This window comes from Ammospiza caudacuta, chromosome 3 (assembly GCF_027887145.1).
Source record: "Ammospiza caudacuta isolate bAmmCau1 chromosome 3, bAmmCau1.pri, whole genome shotgun sequence".
Lineage (NCBI taxonomy): Eukaryota > Metazoa > Chordata > Aves > Passeriformes > Passerellidae > Ammospiza > Ammospiza caudacuta.
In genome coordinates this window covers 97,967,714-97,991,462 of record NC_080595.1, presented here as the reverse complement: position 1 = coordinate 97,991,462, position 23,749 = coordinate 97,967,714, and the positions used below count along the sequence as shown (strand labels likewise).

The window sequence follows — 23,749 nt, the reverse complement described above, 5'->3', positions numbered from 1 at the left end:
AAGTTTTGAGATACTGAAGCACCACAGAATCTTCTTATTTTAAACTAGAATCAGAAAGACCTTTTCAGTCTTGCATACTTCTGCTATAAAGGATGGTTTACACTCTCTTAGAAACAGTTATAATCAAAAACATTTAAGAAATTCTTCTGAATTCCTTGATTTATTCCTAGCCTTTTTAAAAGAGTGTATAAAATATATCCTAGAAAACATAGCACGGAGTCTATGCTATAGTAGAGTAGTGGAAATAAGCAAAGGCCACAAAAGAGTAGACTACAGACACCCCATGTGATTGCAGTGATCCAAGATAGATGTAAAGTAGGTTTACCCATATGTTTACTTTCAGTTCAATTGCTTCCCTCCCTCAGAATATTGTAAAGAGCTAAGGGTGTTGATCTAATTCTTTCAAGTCCTGCATTTATATTTGTTAATAACTCATTTTCTCTCTTAATCAGTGTTCTACTTTGCAAAGAGTTGTCTTACTCCAAACAGCCTTTCAAGATGTAGCTTTATAGTGCCAAAACAGATCTGAGAACACTTGCTCTCCTGAAATTTTATGTGGAAGTCTCAGACAGCAGCCAAAATGTTATACCAATTTGTATTTCATGAAACCTGAGCAAGAGAGAGACAGGAAAGCATTGATCTAGTTAACCTTGTCCTTCAGTACCCCAGTGTTCCTCAGGCAATCCAACTGGCCTAGCAGAGCTTCCTAGTCTGACATGGTAAAAGGAGCAGACTGCTCCTCTGGCAACCTCTGCACAATGTCCACAGCACAGCTGCCTTGGAATTTATTCACCTCTTTCACCAGGTGGTCCTTGAACCCCAGGAGGTCCTGGGAATCCTGGTCTTCCTCCAGGTCCAGGTTCTCCTCTTGTCCCAGCAGCTCCTGGGGGACCAGGTGGGCCTGGTGGCCCTGGCTGGTTTCGGTTTGAATAATAATCATTGGGGATTTGATTCAGCATTTGATTGAACCGGCTCATTTGACCTTCAAAAGAAAATATAAATGTGAAATGAGTGAAAATCTTTTATCAGAGTAGGAAGGAATAAAATATTATCTCTCTTAATTAAATCCTATTCTTGTTTCTATTCAATAAATTAGTACAGATTAATTAGAAAGCCTTAAGATGAATGTCCGATAAGAAAGCTGAACATAAATGGAGGAGGGAGGGGGTCAGGGAGGAAAGGTAAGGGAGCTTATGGAAGCCAATGGCATTAAAACAATTATCACAGAACTATTAAAATCAAGAAAGAGGCAATTTTTTACAATACTCTTGCCCTTGGAGTTCTATTTAGAGGTTGTTTTTATTCTGAAGAACAGAAAGGATTTGTTCCACTTCTAAAGCTGTAGTATCACATTTCTCTGTACTTTCAGACCTCTGCAGCTACCACAAGCAATATAAATTATTCATGTGTAGAGTTAGCAGCACAATCCATGAAGTAAGTTTCTTAAGCCTGCAGGATGCACAGGCTTGCACTTATACACCTTCTGCATATGGTCAAATTTCATTTCCAAAAAAGGGGTTTGTGAACAAAAGCAACACCATTTTGAAGCCATGCAGGAAGGAAGCATAATGGAAAGATACATCTGATTAGTATAATGTGTCAGTCCTAGCATAACACTGAAGAAAGAGATCAGCTGAACACAAGAAAAATAAGGCAGGGATGCACTAAGAAATGTTAAAAGATCTTGGACATGACATCCTTATTCATAAACCTAACACATTCACACATGTACTTTACTTCTTCTGTGATGGCTAACTATTAGAAATGTTTTTATAAGCAGCCATCACAGACATTTCAAAGGACATACTGTCCTCCTTCCTGTACACAAGCACTCTTAATGATCCAAAAGGGATATCTGTTTTCCTCAGTCAGCACTTAACATTGTAATAGATACAATATTAAAAACCAGTTTGCCTTTGTCTTTCTTGGCAGGTCTACTGATAGCAAAAGCACTGATTCAAGATCAGAGAGAAAGCCTCTGTAGAGAGCAACTTCATGGGCTGCAGAGCTGCACTATGTGGCAGTAGAGGACTGAAATTAAATTTGAAGTCATTTTCCAAATAAATACTGTTTCTATTTGCATAGCACCACTGATTCTGTGCACAGTGTTTAACCAGCACTCATCTGTCTTTCCCAGCTGGCAAAGTACCTGCAGTAAACATCCTTTTTCCCACTGAAGATCCTTTTTCTTCTCTTGAAGATAAGGCATGTTTAATGAGAAAATATATGCTGATTTTATTGCAAAGATGAAGTAATTTTGGAACAAAATTACAAAGGAAACCTCAGAATGTTTAAATTGCTTGTGTATTTCCAAAGGTAACAGATTAGTCCCAACTCAGTTTATTCTGTTATTCTGTGATTATCAAGCTAGCCTATGGATCTGGCAAAAAATTGCTGCTACATTTTTTCCACCAAATCATTTGCATTGGACGGCTATCAGATTGTCAAGCTCCTGCTGTGCTCTGTGGCCAATATTTGTCACTTCAAATTTAAACCATTGTCTTATTTTTTAAGAAAGTAGTTAATTACTTGTATGGATACAAAGCAAGCAACATTGTTTACCATTTATTAGTTGTTCACAAACTTGTCTTGCAACTGCTCGCATCATGTTCTGGGAAGCAATATCACCCTAAATAATCAAATCCAAAACAAGTGTTTCATTAACACTTTGTACTTTTAAATACATAGCGTTTAATTTTAAAATTATGAGAAGAATTGACTTTTTAGCAGACTTACTCTGTCACCTTTTTCTCCCTTCATTCCAGGTGCACCCTAAAATAAATAAGTAAAAATTAAACAACTGATTATGTTATTTTGCCCCAACTATAAGTTTGAGATGTTTAATTCTAGAAAAAGTTTTGACTCCTTCAAGAAGAAATATCTGGTTCTCATTGAACTTCTCATTTCAGAGATGCTAAAACAGGTGCCAGAAAAGAGTGGAGAAATGATGATATTTTGTCTGTCATCAAGCACACTAATAGATGCAGAAGAAATTTATCTGAAGGAAAAATTCAAACTAGGACCAAAAATGGATGTATTCTGACACTTGGATCACACTGTCAATTTCAAAGTTGAATTTCTAGCATCATATTTGTGTAAATGATCAATGGTCTTATATGAGTCATATATGACTGTTTAATTTTAAGACAATTTATTACAGAAATGCCTTCTGGTTAGGAAGAATAACATATGTCATGAAAAGGTAGCTGTCTTCTTGAATCCATATAAAAAGTATTCTATATTAAGTAAAATATAGTTATGACAAGATGACACATAACATGGAGAGAGTGCTTATTCTATTTATACTGACAGCTTCCCTCTTCATTCTCAACCATTTCTAGTCTTTAAAATGTCTCATAGGAGTCTTAGTTTGAACTCCTTTATAATTAATTACATTTGTCAGTCTAGCAGCACTTCCCATTTGCCTTTGAATAGTTTAGTGGTTGTGGTGTTTTCAGTTTTCAAGAGTGCTATGAAAGAAGCAAACCAGGAGGACTGATTCTAATTTTTATGTATGTGTGTGTGTGTGAAAAACACTGGGAATAATGATAGGGCTTGCATGAGTTCACATGGATTTTGATTTCTCGCCTAAATTGCTACTTGAACTTAAGGCATATTTGAAAGGTAAAAGATCAGTTTGGTCATCTGCTGCTCTGCATAGTAACACACATCCTGAGTATTACTGCTTTTTGTAGTGTAGTATTTCTTTAAGGAATCTATTTCTCACCATTAACAAAGCAAAGGCCAAGTGTGGGCTGCAGCTGTTTCTCATAACATTCCTACAGTACCCACAATTAATTTCAACAACACAGAGCACCAAATCATTCCACTGAGGTCACAGCAGACACCTCTCGAATGTGGTGACACTGTTTCACACACTTCTGTCGAGGCCCTTGGGGTATGTCAGGGTGTGAGCTTAGTGTGGTCTCTGAGCTTCTCTGCTGCAGAGTTGCACACACGTACCCCATGACACGCCACAGAAAATATGAGACAGCTCATCCATCACTGAGTTAAGTAGTTGTCGTACAGTACATTTGCATCATGAATAACAGATCGTTCTTGCAAAATTAATTGTACAGACTCAAATGAAAGATTTAGAATGGTGACACCATAAATGTGCCATTGGAATAAGTTATGACACCAATGAGGCAGCTGCTAATATGGATAAAATATACCCATGAAGCTGATGAATATCCTTTCCCTTCTGTCCTTTGCTTTTCTGCTATATTTTGCTTACTCTGTGAAGTCCATGGGGAAATGTTTGTCTTTTAGTTTTAGCTTATTACAGCCATATGCTGAAACAGACTACGGACTTGTAAATGCCATACCATAAATAAATGGTAACAAGTAAAGCCATCAGGAAAGTATGACATTTCTGTCTGTCATTCTCCAATAATTAACATTGTGGTAAATTATGATGTACCGAAATTCTAAAAAAACCTTAATTTGTTTCCCAAATAAATAAACATTAATATCTCACTCATAAACTATTGCATGTACCTGAAATATTCATTGAACAGAACTGTAGGTTTTTAATTGTACTAGTCTATTACAGAAAAATAAGGGGGGGGGGGGTAGATGTAAAGAAACTATTAATGCTTCTCTTTCTATTTGAAACTTTCCAATTTTTCTATTTCCTACAAGTATACTCACTTGAAATTATCTGCTGTGTATGTATTTATAATACATTCTTGTTTTATTCTCATTCTTTCTATGGCTTTCATAGTAAGGCCTTCTACCAAAGCAAATCATACAGTGCATCTTTTGTGTATTCACTAGGTAAGGGGAGAGGGATGAGGAGAGGCAAGAAAGGCAACAAGGTCCCCCAACAAGGAAAATGCTAATGCCATGTATGGTCAATTTTAAAATTCATTGAAATAAAATGAGCCTCATTCCTCAATTTGTGACGTTGCAAGCACACACTGATTCAGCCTTGTGGCTGGAAGTCTAGAGCGTATTTGGAACTACCTTTAAAATTGGAAGATTAGAGGCTGACTGGCCATGTTAACAATAAAGTACATTTTCCACCTGGATATTTTAGAATCAAATTTTCAAAAAAATAATTACAACTTCAGTTACTGTGTTACTATTTGCATCTTCCTCCCTCTTGGTTATATGCCTCTTAAATTTCTTTTAATAGACAAAAAAGTGCAGTTTAGCCTGCTGCTTGACAGCATTTTGAGAAACAGCAGCTGCTGCTGGCATTCTGTTTTTTTGCTGTCCTGCAGTGAGGGAGTCACTTGGGGTCAGTGCAAGGAGAAGCTGGTTTATGCTGCATGTGGGATTTTTTCTGAGCTGTGGGATGAAGGCTGGGGCCGCAGCATAGTTCTACTGCTGAAGAGGACAAAACAAAGGAAGTTTTGCTATTTTTATTTTTAAAGATAATGTGCTCAATTGTTTTTCCCAAAAGAATATTCACTTCCCTCAAGAGCCACCAGCTCATTGCTCCCAAAGCAGTGCCTTTTTGAGACTTCATCTAGGACATCTGCATAGATGGATGCAAGAGCAGGGAACACATGGCAGCAGAGAATGCAAAATTCTCAAAACCTGCATCTAACTCACAACAGACTTGGGCTACTCTCTAAAGCTTTTCACAGTTTATCTGGTCCTGGAGGCATCAGTTCAATAGCACCTTACTTATTAAATTTAAATGTCTTGCATTTTTTCTCAGGAACTGTCTAAATCAACAAAATCAGACCCTGTTGTCAGAAGGTCTGTTTTATAAACAGGACAGCTCTACCTTAACACAAATTAGTCTGTCTACCCATTGTTACTGTTTCCATTCTCGCACCTATAAAACAAGAACTGGAACTTTTCCTCTCTAATACTCCAGCATCTTTTATTTCCCATTATATTTATTCACAGAAAACATATCCATTATTTCTTGAACCAATATCATCTTCTAGTTTAGTGAGTCTTTCTTACTGTTGATGGTTGTTACCTTATGATATGTGTATGAACCACTATGGAATTCTCACTTTCTGACCAGACAGACAGCAGATATTTTAGTCTCCTCTAGGATAGTCTGCATACAGTTTTCAATAAATTACCAACTTGTTTGTGTTCTTATGGTTCCTTTTTCTGTCATTTTGTTGCTACACTGGAAAAAACAACTAAGTTTCTCTTGGAGGCACTTGTAAGCAGACAGAAAGCCAAACTTCATACTTCCATGAAAATTCAGTTAACACTTCTAGGATTTACTTATTCTAGTATAAGTACACAGTGAGGTAGAGAAATGTTTACAGTGTGGTCTGCCTCAGCTTAGCACATTAGTGGTATTGAATACATCAGGAAGGAGCTCCAGCTGACCACATTCACAGGGAGTAACTTCAGAACACCAAGGCTGCTCATAATTTGCAGGTAACTGTATACCTTTTACCTGGAATGCAATATAACCCTTGGCTTGCAGGGGTCTTTCTCCTCACTTTCATTTAATAGTACTAGCAATACAGATTGATCAGGGAGAAGAAAATCTGGCAGGATCTGGTGAAAAATTATTTATTCCTTGTATTTACTAGAGGCAAAGTGAAGCCTCATTATCTTTCTCTTCAGGCAGAATTATGATTCATGACAGTGCAAGTTGCATTTGGCTGTCAGGCTGCACCTTTGGCAGCTGTAATACTGCAAACAAAGGAAGGCCTTGAAATTCTGTCCACCAGGAATCTGATAAAACATCTGTACAAGGTACAAGCCAGAATTCCTGCTGGGATCTGTTCTAGAAACATTAGAAATTGTAAATATGATGCACAGTGTCCCATTACAAGAAAGTGCAATAACTGCAGGGGAAAACATTTATTTTTAATTGAAAGTAACTCTTAAGAATTAGAGTGCAGGAGAATTTAGACATGGTGCCTGGACAGGAACTGGCTGCCTTGCTTTGCAAAAGTCTTTAAACTGGGCTTGTATCCAGATTTCCTTCTAAACACATTATTTACCTTCAGAAGATCTTTACTTCTGTACTGGGTACTTACCAGCTATCCATTGTCCCAGGTGAAGGAAAATCAGATACACCTGACAATTTAAAGCTCCCTTGTGAGCAAAGCACAGCACTTTGTGCTCCAGCCATGTCTATTCAACATGTGACTGAGCACAAATATCCCACTAAAATGTATATCTAAAGGCAGGAAAGCTTCAAGACTTTCATAAGACACTCTGTGTCCTCTACTCCAAGGAGAAATAGAATTTATAGTCTGGCAAACACAGACTGAATTCAACATGTGTATGAGAAAATGACCCAGCTTCCAGGTATTCCTGGAGTTTCTGCTTCATGGCCATCAAGTTTCCCAGCCTACTACACATTCTTTCAAATTATCCAGCTTTTTTATGTACAACTACACTGAGGCAGGATAGAAATTCTAGATTCTGCTATATGTTATCCACAAGTAATGAATGACTTCTCATTTCACTTGATGTCCTACTCAAGTATTTCTCTGAGATACCATGAATGACTCAAATTTCCCCTGAAACTGTTGGTAGGAGGCAGCACCTCCTGATCTTTCTCCCTGTTCAGGAAACACTTTAAAAGTTTGAATAGAACCCACAGAAACCACTCCTAAATAACTGTGAAATAACATTGTAAAAATAAAGAAACATTTGCAAAACAGAAGTGATTATGTAATATTATCAAAGATTATGCACCTTCAGCAGTTTATCACTTTTTTACTACACACACATGCACTAGTGTAAAGACTTTACAATCATTTTGCTGACCTAGTTTTCCATGCTTATGCAGTGCAGAAATTAATATATGTCTTGGCACATAATAGCCTACAATCTTTTTAGTGGAAACCAGAGACCACAATTTCCAGCTCCAACTATTAAACTCAGCAAAATGGCATACTGTAAAAATAAAATTATTTTTAAAAAAAGACTTGTGGGTTTAGGTCAGCTCCACTGTATTAACCACCATCATAAGTGCAAGACAACAATTTCAAGCAGCAGAAGTCTCATGTTCACCAACAGACTGTAATTTTAAATTTGATACTCTAAGTGTATCATTATCTTACTGGTGTCCCACGATCTCCTGGTTTCCCTGGCTTTCCACTTGGGCCAGCAACTCCTGGAACTCCGGGAGCACCCTGCAACAGAAGAGAAGTACAATGAATTGTGGAAATACACAATTCCCTAAGCCCTAATAAGAAACATGTTATTGTATTGAGTACAAAGCAATATTGAAAGTAGTTCCTATCAGGTTTTTTTCTGTTAGGTACATATAAGGCTTGAAAAATTTTTTATGGAATAAACAGTTTGTTTGTCTTGGAAATCTGTTCTTTTATGTAACACCACAGTTTAACAGGCATTGTGGCACTGAAAGATGCAGAGGGTGAGTATATGTTTCTTGGTATGATTCTTAATGACCGATTCCTAAAACAGTACAAAATAGTTGGGCCTTCTAAGTTCACCTAGCAGATCTGTGGTCCATGTTAAAATCCACAACAAGCAGACCAAAAGCCATTCTAGTGATACTGGATAAATACAAAAAAATTAAAATAACAGTATCAGATTATGTGACAAAAGCTCATCTGCACATTCACAAAGGAACATGAGGAAGACAGTTGTGGGGACGTAGGGCCAGCCCAAATAATACCCTGCCTTAGAGACTGTTCTCTATATATGTAATGCAAATATGTGTTCTGTGTGCATCTGCCTTTTGGAAATGCAGCTTCCAACTTGCTATAGGTTAGACCTGGTACATGGGGCAGCAGCAAATTGCCTATACTGGGCTGTATGATCCACCATAGGCTTTTCTCTAACAGCCAGCCTCGTTTCTAGCATGGTCCCACAAAACACAGTGAAGCAGCTCTGTAAGAAAAAGCTAATCTTCAAATGCTCTTGTCAAGAAAAACTTGTATTAACAGTGTTTGTTTTCCCCAGTGTACAAGTAATAAGCCAACTGGTTTCAGGAGACCTAGCTATGCATTTAAAGATCATGGCTAAAGAACCAGATAAACTGGTTCCCTTATTTACCCTGGCAGAAATCAGTTTCAAAACCACTGTTATGAACGTTTGTGAATATATGCTTTGCCCAGCTCTCTGCTCACCTTCTACCAAGAGCTTTTCAGACCCATTTAGGAGATTGAGCAAAGGATCCATTACATATTTGACAGAAATTGAAAATGTCAATGTGGCTCTCTCTTGGCTCAGGTCTCTTAATTCAGAGTATATCAAAGACAAAATTATATTTACCGCTGGTCCTGGTGGGCCTCTGGGACCTGTGGGACCATCTTTTCCTGTGAAACCCTATTCAAAAACAAAAGTAAGATTAGAGAAAAGTGGTCTTTACAATTATATAATTGTATATGTATGATTACTACTGTAATTTCTTTTAAAACCTATCCACAGTACAAGTTAGAAAACAGCTATCACAAATCATGCTGGAGAAGGCAATGGAACACTGAGCTTCAGACACTTTAGATGTTCAGCTGCTGTTGATTAACTAAAAATGAAATCAATGTTTCTTAACATTTTTAAGAAAATTAATCATTATTCTATCTCAAGGAGCAAAATCTCTCTTTTTACTGTTCTCTCATTCAGAGTTTAGCTGGATCATCAGAGGTTTATACTTAACTGGAGAGCCCCCTCCCTCTCAGATATTTCCCCTGCAAGAATGAAGGCTGAGCAGAAATTTACTGAAGGTTCCCATTTCAGTAATCCAATATTCAGTAATGCAGAAGTCAGTGTTGATGGTCCATGACCCACCAATCCAACAGTATCCTCTTTGGCAATCACACAGCCATCTATTTTCATTTCCAGCTTGAATTCCCACTAAAGGACAGCTATAAATGCGTACATCAGCTATGAATTTTGCCTGTAAGGTCAAATAATTGCTTCAGTCATCTTAAAGGTGATATTCCACTGTGACAACAAAAGAGATTTACCTGACTGCAATTAGAAGAAAGGAATTGCAGCTACTCCACAATGAAATACCTGCATACATGCCCTTCATTAGGAAGATATTTCAGAGTTCTCCATCCAAAGAAGCTCCTGACAGCCAAAGGTTTAGGGGCAAGCCTGAGCTTCATAATAAGTTTGGCACAGACAGACTCCTAACCAATATGGCATCTCCCAGATGTTGAGATAAGCAGAGTTTCAAAGGGATCCCCTGTAGCAGCAACAATGCGGGGAAGGCAGCAGGGCTGAGTCCCTCAGCAGAGCCCTGCCTGGGGGACATACTGCCTGCCCTAAGGGTGAAGGCAGCTGAGAACCTCGTCAGGGGAGGGAGCAGGGCAATTTTTACAGAACCTGTCTGGCTACCAATAGCTGTCTGGGGAGGTTTTCACCCCTGATGTGTTTCCAACCCTGCTACTTTCATCTCTCCAGAAGGGGTGCTGATAAAAGGACTCCTCTTGAAAAAACATTTGAAAATTGAAAGACATATAAAGAACGGGAAAAATCCGACAAAACACAAAAATTAAATTATTTGATCTTTTCAGAACATAAACTGAGGAAGCCTTACCCTTTCTCCTGGAGGTCCCACTGGTCCAGGTGGACCAGGTAAACCTGGCGTTCCCTGGAGGGAGAAAGAGTGAGAAATTGTATCCATGACAGAACAAACATCACTGTTATGTCATTCCATATATCTCAAGTATATATGTTCTTCCCTCCTTTCTGTCTAATCTCATTGTACACTAACATGTGGCATTGCTTCCTACAGGACATTACTACTCCCTAAAAGTATACTACTCAGAGTTATAAGGACTAATGAAACAGATAAAGAATACAAGGCCCTTGGCCCATGACTGACCTTATCTGATATATGAAACTAAGTCCACAACAACACTTAAGCACTCCTCATGTAGTCTTTTTATCATCACTAAATTAAGGACAATATAGTAACCCAGGAATATTCATCATGCCAGGACATGTGCAGATCACTGACCTTAGATTATTTATAAATTTGGTCAATTAAAAAAGATCCTAATTTTTTCTCCTCCTTGTATCATTTACAATACAGAAACCTGTAAGTAACTGAACTTAAATATTTGTCTTCTTCTTTCAGGAAGCATACATATAATGTCCCAAGGCCATTTGAATTTCAAAAGTAAGAAGAAAGTAATTAGTAATTGCTAAAGAGGAGCTCAGCAAAGTTCTGCAATCTTTATTTTAGGAGGACATTCAACTGCAAGTGGTCAGAAGATGAGAGACCTTCCTGGGGAATTGAGTACTCTTCCTAATAGAATGGTCTGTTACTGTGCATTCACAACAGGGATGGGGATTCACAGTCAGGATGGGCATTTGGCTTGACCAAGCACAGTTGTTTTTTTCACATTTGCTGTTTTGAATGGTTTATTATTACCTATATTTCAAATTTCTAAGAGTAAGATAACTGTGTTTCCAAAACTGTGGCCCAGGGAGGTATGAGAAGAGCCCATGACTCCTAGTGATGTCAAAGACAGCTGTCCAGCAGCCAGGTTTCTTCAGGAACAGTGCAAAATGACATCACCTTGTCTAAGTGTGAACTCACCGATCGCCCTGGGAGTCCAGGCTGGCCAGCATCCCCTTTCATTCCTTGACGACCCTATAATTTTCACAAATGATTACAGAGTGCATCATACTTCCAGGACACAAGGTGTAGGAGGATATAAAGAAGCAATCTGCTGCCTTTCACAGCTAGCTTGCCTTCCATATATGCTACAACACTGTAGTATAAATGCACAGTCCAAACCCACATGAGCTAAACTAGACAAAACAATATTCATTTTTTACAGTGGCTTGCATGAAAATTCAGCATTAACGAATGGTACTAATCAAAAAATTTGTAAACATAGACTGAGAACATGATTCTTAATTGATAGGAAAAACAAAAGTACATGACTCAAAAGTGTTCTAAATTTGTGTTAGCTAATGAGAAGTTCCACAAATGTTGGTGTTTTCATTCTTCAGACTTTTTCAAGTGGATGTGACAAATAAATGGCTTATTTGCATTATGCATGTAAGAGCAATGTTTTTCCTTTCTTGCTATTTGATACCTCTATGTCTTCTTTAATAAATTTTTTAATTTATTAAATTTAAATTAGTGTGTAACGAAAAAAAATCATGAAAAGAATCTACATAGGGTAACAAAATCATTCTACTTTGTCCTTACAAAACAGGTGTTCCTAATGTCTACCTTAAAGCACATTTTGTTTTCCATTTTCCAAATTCCATTACAGATGGAGCAGGTACCCAATTTTCAAATGAAAAATGACACAGCATGCAATTAGACATCACTTCTTCTTTCCATAGACTTTATATTTTGATCAAAGACTTCATAAAAAAATCTCCTGAATATATTAAAATTCAAGTTAATCCTAAATAGGGAACATCAGAATTATATTGTTGCTTTCAGGGTGATTATTTATTGAAATAAGGCAAAAGCAGCCTTAATACATCCACGAAGAGTTATGCATGCAATCTTCTATAAAAACCAGAACATAGTGAAACTTCAGTGTTGATAAGACTTGCTTTGGCTTTGAAGGCATGCACATGAAATCAGAAATAGCATCTTGCTAAAATATGGATGCTGTTGCCAAGAAAACCCCTAGCTACTGATTTTAGCCAGACAACAGAAGTTGAACACGTAAGTCTGTGAAAAAGTCTTCAAAGTATTACTGCATCCTTAATTTTCCTGTAACACAATTTGATATTTTTAAGTCCTTAAACTGGAATGCCTAGCAACTCTACAGAATGCCATTAAGACTGATAAGAGAGTAGCACAATTTACATTACTGCATTCAGACCTTGTCCCTTCATTAGAATCCTATAAGCACATGTAACATTCAGGACAGAAAATGCTATTTTATTAAGAGCCTTGTTTCAGAAAGAGATGTATTTCACAATGCTACTGCATTGCAGGGACAAATGAATGCTCTGGCAAAGCTGCCACCCTCTTCCCAAGACCACCATCCCATGGGCAGCCCTGGCTTCACACACACTGCCTGCTGATGGCACTCAAAAGGGACACTCAGAAGGAGCACTCACCGGTTCACCTGGGATTGACAGCCCGTTGGGACCCTGTGGACCTGGGGGACCTTGAGGGCCTGGAGGACCTGTCTCACCACGAGGACCAGGAGGCCCCTTAAAACAGAAAATTAAAACAAAATTGTAAATGACAATCCTGTCTGAAATCCATAACTAAAATCCTTTGGATTAGACACTTAAGGTAAGTCAGAAGCCTAGGGACACATTTAATACTTCGGAAGAACAGTGGAAATAGCTGTTCAAGAGGCATACTCTTTCATAAGCTATTCTCTGATTCATGTTGGCACTCTCAGGCCAATACATGCCCTCTGGCAATGCCAATTAGAAGTATTGCCATGTCCTGTGTACAGATGAGAGAACAATAATGCTGCAGAGTGTGTATTAACACTCTGATGCACATAATCCCAGTATCCTGATGTGTGATCAATGTAGCTACATAGACTGTGATATACAGTCTCAAATAGATAGGCTGCACATAAGTAACATAAAGGCATATTTTCAACTAAATTTTAATCAACATTCTTAGACTAAAACTAAGCATAAAAATTTTCATACAGGTAATTCTGTAGTAACATCATTATAGATGCATTTTGGGAAACATACTTACAGATGATCCAGTCAAACCCCTTTCACCTCTGGGACCTTTAGCGCCAGGGCCACCCTAAATTGAGTATTTGGAAAGAAAATGTATTTCATACACAGAAAGCAAAGGTGCGTAATACTTATGTGCATTATGAATTCTCTTTAACAAACTCTTAAATGAAGCCCCCAAGTTTTGAAGTGTACAGATCATACTGCTAAAAAGAGTAGTAGAATGAAATATGCATCAGGAACTCAGGGAAACCACATCAGCTTCAGCCTCGCCAATTCAGCCCATGAAAAATTATTATTTTGGTTTTTGTCTCTGCAGACTGAACTTCAATTTATATTCATCAAAAACTCTGAAGACCTCTCTAGTAGGCTACCAGGCAACTTAACTGGGCTTTAGATTCTTCATGCAGCACTTTTGATAGTTTCGAAATATGACTACTGGGCTGGCTATAACTCCCTAATATTCAAAGCAATTGATAGGACTATGTCCATTCCATAAATTAATTAATTAATTAATTAATATCTCTCCTCATAAAAAAATAATTTATTTCCCTGACAGAGTAAAGAATCTTTCCTTGGAGTGAAATCTTGACTCTGTATTTAGGAAAAATATTTTTTCAGTTAATTAAAAATGTCTTGTACATGATGTGCAAGATACACCTGACAATTTAAAGCTCCCTTGTGAACAAAGCACAGCACTTTGTGCTGGGCCAGAGTCTTTCAGCCTTTCAAGCAATGAGGAGCTAATCTCAATGATCACACTGGAAACAGAGGAAAAGATCATACAAACAAGTAGATATGGTAGGATCTCATAAAAAGGGATGGATTACCATGTTGTTAGGGAGCTATTGACAGGAACTATGTCTCTGACTGACATTTGTTTCACAAAACCACAGACCAACACAAAACTACTTCCATAAATTTTAAAATCAGAACATTTTCTACTGTGCATAGTTACAGCTGGTAACTTACAGCTGGTCCAGGAGGTCCTGGAGGTCCCACACTGTCTTGAGTACAGGTACAAGCATTTGGAAGAGCTGGGCACTTTGCTTCATCTCTCTGAAAATTCAATCACAACTTATTACTGTCCTTTTAAAGAAATGTACTCAGTGGAAGCACGCTTTTCTGAAACAATAGCAGGAAGATTCACTAATACCCTGTTTCCAAGTAAAACTCATAGCTAAACTGTGGTTTTCAAATATTTCTACAGGATCTTTTATATATTTAGCAAATTTTCTCTGTGAGCTATGCAAGGCATTTACAATAGAGGCATGACTAAAATGTTGTCCTAGTATTTATATACATTTGACAATCAGCTTGTGCTGACAAAGAATAGTTACTTTTTGAATGCAACTCCAAGAACAGATTAAATAAATAAATAAATAAATAAATTCCCCATTTAGAATACCTAGAATTCAAAAGACCACTGGAATACAAATACACCAGACATTTTTTGCAAAATTTCTAAAGGGCTCAATTCTAGCATTACAGCTTTACTGTCTCAGACACAAAACTTTGAAATATGGTGCAGTTGACTGGCTGCTCTGACAGCTGTGATTTAGATGTGTTGTCAGTACAAGGTCTAATGACATCCTAACAGTAATATTGTTAAATTTACTGTCAATAACATTTTTCTGGATAGCCTCTGGTTCATTCATACTTACCATAGAAGGGAGATCACAGCATCTGTCTCTGCTAGTCCAAACAGGACTGCATACAATGTCAAAATTCTGGATTTCTAACTGTAAAAGAAAGAAATACTCTTGAAAGATACATTAAGTTTGGTGTGTTGTTATGTATGAAATCTATCAACATTATCATTAAAAAATCACTCCTCCATTTATTTCTAATGATAGAGTATCCACAGAATATGCACTCAATCACTATCAGCTCTCCCTATTAAAAGAAAAAAATTCCTGCCCTTGTTTGAATTTACCTGATTGCGCCTTCCAGCTACTACATTTTTGTTCTTGCAGTTCTGCTAGAACAAGAAGCTGTAAAGATGAGACTCTCAAGTCTACTGACTTGACAGTACACATGCTTGGAAGCTTTGGATGATCCAACAGTGGTTTCCCAACAATCCCTGATCTCTACCCTCAGAAAATGTCAAGGTCTTGCAAAAATTCATATTTCTTGCTTACTGTTGCTGATCTTCGGTCGCCTTTTAGAAGTTTCCCAAGTATTTCATAGCCATCAGTTGTGATATTGCTGGCTTCCTTAATTGGTTTTTCCATTATTTCACTGCAGTCAATGTAAATCTTAACATTTGATGAAGTAACAACAATATGGACCTGAAAAAAGTTTAATGAAATATTTAGACATGGCACATGGGCACAGTTACATTAACACCTTAATAATATTTCACTGATTGAATAGTACTGTTTTAAATTTCACTCCTAGTAATCCTGATTTACTTCCAACTGGTGGAAAAATTCAAACTCAGGGAAAGTCTATGACATTTATAATCTCTTCAGAATGTGTTGAAGGTCAACAAGATGAACACACAAGCACAGTTAAGAAATACTATTTAATATAATAGTTGAACTATTATTAACTATTTTAAAAGCTTGCCTTATTTTTTTTTTTTTTAAGATGGCAGAAAAGTAAAAAAAATAAAAACTTTTCAGAGGGAGTGAATATAAGCATTTCTTGTTCTCTTCTGATGGCTGGGACCACACAAGATGTTTATAGGGCTGGGACTGCCCACTGGCTAACAGACTCTGTAGTTCAGAGAGAAGATTGTTTCAGACCCAAAGATGCAGAGTTCAGTTTCCACAGATGACTCAATCAGAGGCATTAACTACATTGAGATCCAGGAAGTGATCAGAGAAGTCTGCCCAGAGCAAGACAAAATAATGGAAGATGCAAGAGAAAATTTCCTCAAAAGAAATATGGTTACACAAATATATGCCAAAACAAGGGGAAACAGGGAAGATGAAGAGATTAATTAATTTCCAGTAATTAATTAATTACTGGAAATAGAAGACACTTAGGAGGGAGAAAGGAAAGATTGTAATAAAGAGAGAGTATGTTTACCAGGAGACAAGAATTAAGAGCTTGGGGGAAACATAGTAAAGCTTAAACACAGGAACATATAAAACCTAAGCAAAGATTATCTTTCCAAACATTTATAGTATGTATGGCAAATGTTACAAAAGTTAAGTTTCAACATTTCTCTGAAAGAACAAAAAATATTTAGGGGTCTCTGAGAAATAAACAAGGGCCACTTTAGCATGTGTAATATGCAGTTCCTGATCTTCAGGCAAAAGAAAGTTTTCAGGGGCTTTATATACCTTACCGACAGCACATATTTCATATATGTCATTATAACATCTATGTACTTGTTAAAATCTCAACACAATAAGATCAGGAGTAAAGAATCCCTGAAATATATATATTTGTTTTAATTTTCTCTTATCACAGTACATAACATACAGAAACATATTGCTATTTGATGACTGCTTAAAAATTGGCACAAAGTTGAGAGATTCCCCTAAATGTCCTGGGTCACTAAGTGCCTCAACAATCTCCTGGGAATTTTTTCCTTTTTTTCCCTTTTGAATATTTTCCCATGCAGACTTGTCTCCAAGGCATCGGCACAGCTTATCTAAAACTCTTTTAAAATTATGTTCTTACACTTTATATCTCAGTGCTGTGTACACAAATGGAGATTTTAATTAAAATTCCCAACCGTATTCGTTGAACAAATAATAATAATAATAATAATAAATTATTACTGCATCATCCAGTTTAAACACATCACAGATGTAATTTACTAGCTCTGAAAGGTACCTAATATGCAAGTCCTTCTACTGGAATGTTAAGTATTTGTCATAATTTAAATAAAACACATTGCAGAGCAAATATCAATTATTATATTTTCATTAGTACAAAAAAAATTAGTAAAGATAAATCTACATCAGAATGTTGAATGAGATCAGCTTGAAAAGGTTCAAACAGAAATTACTGCTGAGCATCACCTATCCTTCCAAAGAAGAAGCAATCCCAACAATCAAAAATAAGGAGAGCTCTCCCAAGTCATTGACTCAGTCACTTAAACACTTAAATCACTGCCAGAACTGCATTCCAGCCTGAATCTCATGGCCTAGGCAATAAATCTAATTAAAGGAGGCATCTGGTGTTTACAGTAAATAACACATCTCTGCATTCAACTCCAACACATTCTGTTTTCAACAGTTTCTAAGACACCAACATAAAGAATCTGTTCTGATTAGTTCTACTTATTTAATTTATGATATTTTAGGAAAGAAAACATACTTTAATTTTTCTCTGCAGATGCCTTATAAGATAAAGTTTGATGGTGTTCTGATCCTGTGCTAAGTGAATTACATCAATAAGCCTAGCAAACTATTTCCCATTTGTCTATCAGCAGAAAGATACGCACTCATTATCAAATTTCCTCTTGCTAACTACTGCAAAATGGCAAGCTAAAAGGAAGTCTAGTGTGGTAAGAATAAGAAAGTAGAAGCTGTCTGTCTCTCCAAAACATCAGTTAGAAATTTAATGACTGTCTCAGGCAGTCAGAATTTTTCCTATGGAACTTGCCAGATTCAACAGCTTTCACCACGGCTCTGCTACACAGAGTGTTCAAGTACGCCAAAGTAAATTTCCCCACAGTTAGGTGTAGTTAACTGCATTTCAGTGAATAAGCCAGTAAGTCACCAAATGAAAGCCACAAAAATGTTTAATATTTTGGAAAACCTCTTCTTGAATTGTAAGGATTTGTCATTTCTTTGAAACTGGACAGTAGGAGAAATTGCAAACATACCTTTAGAAATGTGTTAATCTTACTTTCCTTCCTTCATCCATCTGAAACTACTGCTATCCATTATTAGGAGCTAATCAGCACAGCTGATGCATAGGGCTTTCCTAGCAGGTGGGCTGCGAAGCCCATTATGCCATCATTAACAACCTGACTGAGATAGCAATTTTAGTAATCATCTGGAGAGAAGCCAGAAAAGTCATCTTAGTTTCATGGTGAAAAATCCCAAATATCGCTCTAAACCAAGACTCTTCCAGCTACTTTAAATATCAAAATCTGAACTTTTGATTCCTTTCTGGGAAAAAAAGACAGGGAATTACATTGCATTAAGTAACTGAGAATTTTTTTCTTAAGAAATAGTCTCTGCAGCAAGAATTCGTAATTGTAAAGCTTTAAGGTAATTTACAAATCACTGCTACTCCTCTTCATTTTTTGGCTTCTTAGGATCACTTTCTCTCCATATGTATTCATGTATTTCACTATTAAAATGATACAAAATTTTTGATTTTTATTTGCCCTGTAATTTTTTTTTGTACTATCAAGTGTAATAGACCATTTTACATAACTTCTAATTTTTGGCAGCTAGCAAGGGCCACAGATTTTTCCCCATTTGCTCTGATAAATGAGCAGAGCATCACTGTAAGGCCTGTCAGATAAGTTTGCTCAGTTTTATCACATTTAGAGAAACTATAACAGAAAACATTATTCTAAACATCAACTAAATTAGCAACAGACATTTAAAACAGACTGCTGGCAGTAGAGCATGTGGAGAGCTCCACACCACTGACCCAAAGAAGTGTCAGCTCTCACAGTGAGATCTAAAATGAGGCACACTACATACTGCTTTGCACCTATACAGTACTTGGGAATAACTCACCCTTCATACCAAAACAAGATACATCCTAGCCTTTACTGAGAGTTTTTCTCACTCCAGTAGATTCTTATATTTCCTTAAAATTGTGTTGTCCTACCAAGCTATTAAAAAAAAGGCAAATGTCAAAGATAAAATAAAGGCTGCTTAATGTAGGTAGGATCCAAAGCTACTCATAACTATCAGTTACAAAATCAATGACATAAACATTTCTTCATATAGTCAAAAATAATCAGGCCTAAATTCTAAACTAACCAGGCATAAATTCTAAAACAAGAATAACTGGATATACTATAAGACTAGTTTGGGAAGTTAGTCCAAATTCTGAGGAAACCAATAGCTTTTATAGTGTTACTGTGTTATTTTTTCATAATCACCTGTATAACATAACTTTTACTGTGTTATTTTCACAATCACCTGTTTTTTAAACAGATGAAGTCACAAAACATTATAATGCTGGCACCAGTTATCTTTCCCGGCTTTCAGTCTAGCCAAGCTCGGTTGACAATTTGGCCTCCAGTATCAAGAAGTTGACAGAGACAACCCCTTATCAGTATCCTCAAAGGAATGCTGATAGTGACAAGTCATGCAGAAGATGGTATCATAAAGAAAACAAATGCTATACTCAAGCCATATTTAGTCATCAGATGAAAACTTAACTAAACAGAAGGGAGATAAATGAAAACATGAAAATATGCATTTCAGCTAACCAAAAATGTTGCAATTTCAGCTCACTTTCTTGCCCTAAACATATATACTTAACACAGCAAGAAAATGTTTTTAAAATGTTTTTAGGTGTACATGTAGCCTGAGTCAAGCAATTCCTGATGACTAGAGGTAAGGGAGCTTGGGAACACCAAATTTTCATAACTTGGTGCACAAAATTAGAAAAGCAAGCACAGATCTATGACAAGTGAAGACCCATGCAGCAACATGTAAAGATTTCACTAGCCATTTTGTCAATTCATAAACTGCAAGCTTCATTCTAAATGATAAAGTGACCCTTTATGGGCTCTCTCTTTGTTGCTTCCTCAGTTAACATGACATTGGAATATTTTAAGCCCAGTGTTTTTAAGCAAAAAAAAAAAATCACACTTATGAAATATACACACATGTATTATGTTTGTTAAACATACAAATCTTATCCAATGTGTTATTTACCTCCCAAAATTGGTTCCCTGCCTACTTACTTTCTCTGGCTGTATCTTCCTCTGCTCTGAATGATTTCAAATCATTACACTCCCATGCAATCTTTTCTCACCACAACTTCCTTTCCTTTCTTTCTTCCACTTTAACTTTTATTCTTCCTCTTTCATGTGGCAGGAACCAGGCTACAATTTCTTTTTCAGATATATCCCTCTACTTTCACAATCTTAACAAATTAACAAATTCTTGACAAATCTTTTACATTGATTCAAAGAAGACCTATAACTTCAGAGATCATGTTTTGCATAATCTGCAGGTCCCTATGTACTTAAAATACTATCCAAAAACCAGGTACAGTCACCTGATAGTGACTTGTGCTTGGCTTTCTTTTATTTAAAGGAATGGTACTTCAGAAAGCAACATCATAATTTCAATCCTTTACCTTATGGAAGCTTCCATAAAAGATTTTCTTTACGACATCATTATCAAAAGTTACGGTTTGAACCTCTCCTCTTACATCCTTGTTAAAGAATGACAGCACTTTGCTGGCAGCTGCAATAAGTAAAAATAACACATTTCATTTCATACATACTACTGAAATCACCGTACTTAAAAAGATAAAATCTAGTTTACCCCTTATTTGGGTAAACACAAATCATAGATGATCTTAATGACCTGTAAGTATATAGATGTATTTTCCTTTGATTTTAGAGTTTATACTAAAATTGAAATGCTTTTTAGATTAATTATTCTTAATTGAACTATAGATCTACAAAGTTTAAAAAAATTTCTTAATGTATAATCCTTTTATCATGTAGAAATGCTTTGGGTTTGGAAATATTTGGTAAGAACATATGCAAAGTAACATATAACTTCTCTATGCAATAAGTATAAACATCCTTACGATCAAGCACAACTCCAACTTGTGGTTTGTAATCTCTGTCTGTAATCTGCCAGATTGCAAAAGGCTCATTGGGGGATTCAGGCAGAAGGCGGAACAAGAGAATGATCGTGTACGCCTGCGGCAGCCCCTCCGGGTGAATCTCCCTGGCAAGACAACATAAAGGCATTTTTTCACAGAAACACATGACGAAAATTAGATCATCATCATTTGCTCTTTTTCAAAGAAAAGATACAAGACTAACAGGGAGACCACAGTGTTTAGTGGAACAGAGCATTTTAACTGCTCTCTCAAACAGAAAAAAACATTGTGATATAAAAACACTGTGATTTGTTAAGATGAACTCACAACTGTCTTCAGCTGGTCCCAGAACCACAATTAGAAAGGTTGCTTGAGTATGACCAAGAACTCTTGGGTATGTATTCTTGAGGCAAAATTCTGTATAAATTACACATGTTTTAAATTCCTTGTTGGTAAGTACAGAGAAAAAAGACCACAGCTTTATTTATTTTTTCATCTGGCCTGCTTCAGTCAGGCAACAGCATTTAACTATTGCTGCCCTTCAGGCACAGATGCAGAGATGGAATACTTAATGTCTTCTTTGCAATTGGGCTCCAGCTCATTCTTTAGTGGCTCAGGTTTAAATTTGTGATATTTGGACTGTTACACATTAAATAAGCAGAGAACCAAAAGTACATAAAAAAACCATGCATGAAACAGCCTCCAGAATTTTTCTGTAGGGGAAAGGAGGGAATGCAGGAAGAGAACAGCAAGAAAAGAGGTGATCACTGCTTCTCCTTAACCATTTTTATGGAGCTCAGAAGGAGATTCAGTCACATGAACATAAACATAAAAATCTTAAATTAAAAGAAAGAGGAGCTGCTTTGTATGTTTGACAAAGCTTACGAACACATACAATTAGGAACACTGCAATAAAAACCACATCACTAAGTCAACAACATCACACAGCACAGTGCAAGAATTCAAATATTAAAGTAGATATAGCAACACAATTTGTAATTTGGATAACAAATTATTTCAGATATGGAAACAACTATGCCACTAGGATCAGTATGAGTTTATTGCTTTGCTGACTCAGTCTAGAGTTGTATTTTCTGGGTTCTCATGAAAAATAAGTGCCCAGAATACTCTGGCAAGTCTACTCCACCTCTTTAGCAGACATTAGACTACATACCACAACATTTCTAAAAAATCAAATAAATATGAAGCCTATATTTTTATTGTATTTTCATCAACTTATCCTAAATGCAATATCTATCAATGCAAGAGAGTTGCAAAACTGGAATTATCTGTATTTCCCTAGACTTCAAAAATCCATGCTGTCAGAGACTATCATCCCTGCAGGTATTAATGTCATGCCAATGAACTTAAAAATCCTCAAGTCCTCACTTTTGAAGCTGTGATCTCAGAAGGCTAGCAAAAATAAATTATTTTTTCATAAACCTCAGCTTCTGTGCTTGTGATCTTTACCCAATCTGGCAGGATTGCAGACGATTTCAAAGGCTTCCATGAGAAGAAAACTAAATTTTCCTAAATTTAATGGAAACAATAGGCTATTTTTAGGCATCTCCTCTGAACCAGAATAACCTTTTTTGAAAGGAGAAAGGTATTTCCAGTAAAACTAACTGAGAACTAAGTCCTTTTTCTCTTTGAGAAAAAATGTTGGCAATATCCATAATATTACCATAACCAAGTTCTAAGACCACAGGCCCTTGAAAATTCTGCTCCATTTGCCAAATAAGGCAAGTCAAGTAGAGGAGAAACTATCCTAAGTCAATGGCATCAATATGCTGCCTATTGCAGTAAGACCAATGCTTCTGGAAAAAGTGATGCTAATCCCTCCATATTGAAACCATTTCTGTCCAGCAACATGGAATTCATTGTACTAAGGAAGTTGTTGTTCAACTGTCTAGGTATAAACTGTGGATTATATGCAACTTGAATGGTTAAGAAACATAATCTCAAAGAAAACTAAGCAACTAGATAAATAGTGATAAATAGGATTTCAGAGGGAGAAATAGATTAACATTTAATGAAAACAATGATAGATGCTCTTCAGAGCGTATTTCTTGAAGCTTAGTAAAAAGAACATTACATTAATGCATCTTCCATAACACACATATGCTATCTATAAACTGTGTTAATCCTTCATCACCTGGTCACCCTAAATATAAGTCTTGAGATTTACTTACCGTATTGGCTGGCTAACAAAGGCATTTTTGTGGAGTTTATATGCTACATAGCTTGGGAAAGACCCTGATTCCAGTGAAACTCCTTGTACAGAAGCAAAATGCTTCTCTGTTAGATTGTATGATTCCAGCATCTTGAAACCTTTAAGTCCAGAAAGAAAATAAAAAATAAGAAACACCATAGAGTTGTAAGAGACACAAAAGAACCTATGCCAAAATATTAGACAATTACTTACCAGGTGAAGTGTATCCGTCCAAGTAAATAAGGGGACAAGCTGAAAGATATG

General features: G+C 36.5%; 1 protein-coding gene across 1 annotated transcript in view; it reads right to left on the bottom strand.

The window, feature by feature from the left end:
• The window catches only part of COL12A1 (collagen type XII alpha 1 chain), a 100,144-nt gene that overhangs the window by 4,980 nt on the left and 71,415 nt on the right, over nt 1-23,749 (bottom strand). The window contains exons 48-63 of the mRNA XM_058802795.1: nt 23,699-23,737; nt 23,466-23,604; nt 21,256-21,398; nt 20,794-20,903; nt 15,693-15,842; nt 15,216-15,293; nt 14,524-14,610; nt 13,568-13,621; nt 12,961-13,056; nt 11,465-11,518; nt 10,457-10,510; nt 9,187-9,240; nt 8,007-8,078; nt 2,737-2,772; nt 2,563-2,629; nt 794-982 (exon numbers count right to left, since the gene is read on the bottom strand). Coding sequence (XP_058658778.1) covers nt 794-982; nt 2,563-2,629; nt 2,737-2,772; nt 8,007-8,078; nt 9,187-9,240; nt 10,457-10,510; nt 11,465-11,518; nt 12,961-13,056; nt 13,568-13,621; nt 14,524-14,610; nt 15,216-15,293; nt 15,693-15,842; nt 20,794-20,903; nt 21,256-21,398; nt 23,466-23,604; nt 23,699-23,737 — 1,422 coding nt within the window. The remainder of the gene's footprint in view (nt 1-793; nt 983-2,562; nt 2,630-2,736; nt 2,773-8,006; nt 8,079-9,186; nt 9,241-10,456; nt 10,511-11,464; nt 11,519-12,960; nt 13,057-13,567; nt 13,622-14,523; nt 14,611-15,215; nt 15,294-15,692; nt 15,843-20,793; nt 20,904-21,255; nt 21,399-23,465; nt 23,605-23,698; nt 23,738-23,749) is intronic.